This window comes from Cannabis sativa, chromosome 8 (genome assembly GCF_029168945.1).
Source record: "Cannabis sativa cultivar Pink pepper isolate KNU-18-1 chromosome 8, ASM2916894v1, whole genome shotgun sequence".
Classification (NCBI taxonomy): domain Eukaryota; kingdom Viridiplantae; phylum Streptophyta; class Magnoliopsida; order Rosales; family Cannabaceae; genus Cannabis; species Cannabis sativa.
This window is the reverse complement of record NC_083608.1, coordinates 21805108-21808610: the sequence shown is the minus strand read 5'-3', so window position 1 is coordinate 21808610 and position 3503 is coordinate 21805108. Positions and strand designations below refer to the sequence as shown.

The 3503-nt window shown below is 29.4% G+C and overlaps 1 protein-coding gene across 1 annotated transcript; it reads right to left on the bottom strand.

The window, feature by feature from the left end:
• Positions 1 to 244: 244 nt before the first annotated feature.
• On the bottom strand, positions 245 to 3292 carry LOC115722115 (protein FAR-RED IMPAIRED RESPONSE 1). The gene is made up of 3 exons (XM_061102573.1): positions 3170 to 3292; positions 592 to 2791; positions 245 to 507 (listed from the first exon to the last, which is right to left on the bottom strand). Exon 2 carries the CDS (start codon positions 2773 to 2775, stop codon positions 1120 to 1122), a length of 1656 nt encoding a protein of 551 aa, XP_060958556.1. The 5' UTR covers positions 2776 to 2791; positions 3170 to 3292; the 3' UTR covers positions 245 to 507; positions 592 to 1119.
• Positions 3293 to 3503: the final 211 nt, after the last annotated feature.

Below are 3503 nucleotides of genomic sequence, written 5' to 3'. Positions count from 1 at the left end.
TGACATGCATATAACAGTAGAAAGCTATAGATCACTAAAAAAAAAAATTACCTTTTCACATTTGATGATCTCTACTTGTTTGGCCAGAATTTAAAAAGTTTCTAGTTTCCTCTAAAAGAAAACAAAACTAAGTTAACATGATATAAACAATAAAAGATTTATGTTATACATGAAAACAATAATTCTTGGATGGAGAGTATTTATGTTATACATTATTAGGGAAGATGAAATGTTGTAAGTGGACAATGAAAGTAGGGCACAGGTAAAGTTTGTAAATTTGGTTGGAAATCTAAAATTTGCCTTGTAGTTAAATCACACGACATGGATACTTCTTCATTCTGAAAAGGATTAATAGAAAAATTATACAAATTACTAAATAATCAAATAGAAGACATTATGTCAATATACAAATCAACATATAATATATACCCTTACCTACTTGTTCATTCTATCAAATGTACCAATAATATTCTCATTATGCATATAACTTTGTACCGTGTTTGTATCCTGTGAAAGGAATTTCATAAATCACATAAGCTTTGATTTGAAATAAATGTTATTTCTTAAGACAATAATAAATAAATGTGTTACCTTTACTTTCTTTCTTTCATTTTTGAGTTTTTGACCCTTTGCTTTCTTCTCCTTTATGATTAGCTTTTCAACCATTGGAACTTTTCTATTTTTTGGTGGACGCCCATGTCTTCTAATAGCAATAGGAGAACGAGGTTTATTACTTTCATTGATCATTTCTTCATGAGAGCTCATAATTGGATAGTCTTGAGTGATAGTGAAATAAGGTACACAATCAACCTCATCTTTAGCTAAGTTTATTTCAAATTCATGTATCACATTCCAAAGTCTTTTAAACTCTTCATCGGAGACAATAGCCCAATCTGCTACTTTATCAAACTTCTTTTGGAGCTCATGATATCGTTGTGATATAGGATTGCTATGTAGATCATCATAAATAAGTTTAATCTTTGTATGACATCTTTTTATATTCTTTTTCCACCTTGATAAAATATATTTCATTGGAACATTTGAAACCCCCATTCTAATGAGAATTGAGATTGCATGCTTGCATAAAATTCCTGAAAATTCAAACAACTGACAAGCACATTAAACTTCAGAATTTTCTTTGTTGAAATGAATTTTGAAATTGACTTCTCTACTTACTCCTTCAAAGAATACAGCCTCACATACATTGAATAACCCAGAACTTTCGTCAAGACAAGAAACACCGCAATAAATTTTCCCAATTAACTCTTTTTGGAATTCCTTAAACTTTGTATTTGTATAGGCTGCCTGAAATTGCTTTTCTATTGCAAAATGAGTCACACATGGAATTATTGTGCTAAAAGATTGAAAATCAGCTCGATTCTCCTTCTCCATCTTATCCCTCAAAGCACTATCATATTGTTCAACAAATTGCTTAAGTGTTATCTTTGAGTTGACATATCCATCAAAAAATGTATTCATACTTTCACTACGTTGAGTAGTTGACATTCCAGCCCAAAATGTGTCTTTAACAAAAGCAGGAACCCAACGATTTCTTTCTTCATATAAGCTATTTAACCATTCATTGTCCTGAAGATTGAAATCATTGATGAAAAAATCCCATGTTACTTCAAATTCTTCCTTCCTCAAAGAATTATAAACACAATTTTTCATCGCTTTTTTAATTGGCTTATACAATTGATAGCTACTTAACTTCTCAGGAATCTTTTTCATTATATACCAAAGACACCAACGATGTCGACTTTGGGGAAACACAACCTCAATTGCATTTTTCATTGCTTTAGCTTGGTCAGTAATTATAGCCTTCGGAGCACATCCAGACATGCAAGCAAGCCATGTCTTAAACAACCAAATAAATGTTTCAGTAGTCTCACTTGATAGCAACCCACACCCTAATAAAATTGACTGACCATGGTGATTTACTCCAATAAAAGGTGCAAAGGGCATATTATACTTGTTTGTCAAATATGTAGTGTCAAATGTAACCACATCACCAAATTCTTCATACATTGCTCTACTTCTTGCATCAGCCCAAAATACATTTTTGATTCTTGACTTATCATCCAAATCCATCATATAGAAAAAACTTGAATTCTTAGATTGCATTTGAACAAAATATTTATGAATTGCTTCAGCATCTCCAACCCCAAGTCGTAATCGTCTTGCTTTCTCAATAAGATTTCTACAATCCTTCTCTAAGAATGGAACATTTTCATGACCTCCGGCTTCAACCATGAATGATTGAAAATTCTTTACAACACTAATACCCGCTCGATCATTTAATTCAAGTTTTCTTTGAGCACCAATACTTATCTCTCTATTGCACAAATAAAATCGTGACTTTTGAGGACTCAATCCATGGTTATGCTCAAGTATAACCGAATTAATCTTACATTTTCCATCTTCAAGAATGGTACCATTAATCCTAGCCTTACATTCCACTCTTGTTAAAGGATTTGGATTAAGAAAATTTTGCTTGTGTGATTCAGATTTTCCTGCTCGAGAACACGACAATGTCAAAAATCTTATCTTTCTATCTTCTGAAGCACATGTTGTTTTCTTTTTTATTCCAAAACCCTCTTGTTTTCCATATTCTCTATAGTACTCATAGAGATCATTAAATGAACTAAAATGAATTCCAGATTCAGGTGCTTTAATTACACCTGAATCATTTCCTTCATCGTTCTCCTTTTGCATATTTAACATTCTTTCACTTTTCTTTTTTTCCAAATCTGTGTCCATACACTCTTCCTCCATATATTATTAGTTTCACCTAGAAAAATAAGTTCACATAATGTCTAATGTAGAAAATAAACAAAACATGTTCATATTGTTTAAATAATAATATACTTTGAACTAAATATTTATATATAGTGTAATATTTCTTTAAAAATATATACATTTACATATATATTTTAATATTGGAAAATTTATGAACAAAAATTGAGCATTATTTATGTAGATAAAGATCATTAGCAATACCTCACAAAAAAAAAAAAAAATCATCATCGATCAATATTTTTCAAGAGGAGAAAAACATAATCAATAGTATAATATTGAACTTTTATTTTTTTAATTTTTGAAATTATTGATTTATGAAGACTAAATAATAATAAATATTGTGCGTATATATATATTAATTTGAAAATACCTGTATATTGGCGATCTGACAATGAGTCTTCTCCTCCACTTCACTGCTTCATCTACTTAAGTTTCTAAAGAATATTCTACAGTGATAAGTTTGTTCTTCTCAAAGCAAATGAAAAGTCTCAAAGTAAATGAAAAGTCAAAAGTTGGTAACTATATATACACAGAGTATTATTATTATTATTATTATTATTATTGTTATTATTATTATTATTATTAAAAAAGTTTACTTTTATTAAATATATATATATATATATGTAGAATAAAGTTGTACACTTCTTTCAATAAAAAAAAAAAAGAAGAAAGATGTACACGTAAGCTCGGGTAAATTTTCAATC

Coding starts and splice junctions, on each gene's coding strand:
- LOC115722115 (XM_061102573.1), bottom strand. CDS start 2,775: ATGGAGGAAGAGTGTATGGACACAGATTTGGAAAAAAAGAAAAGTGAA.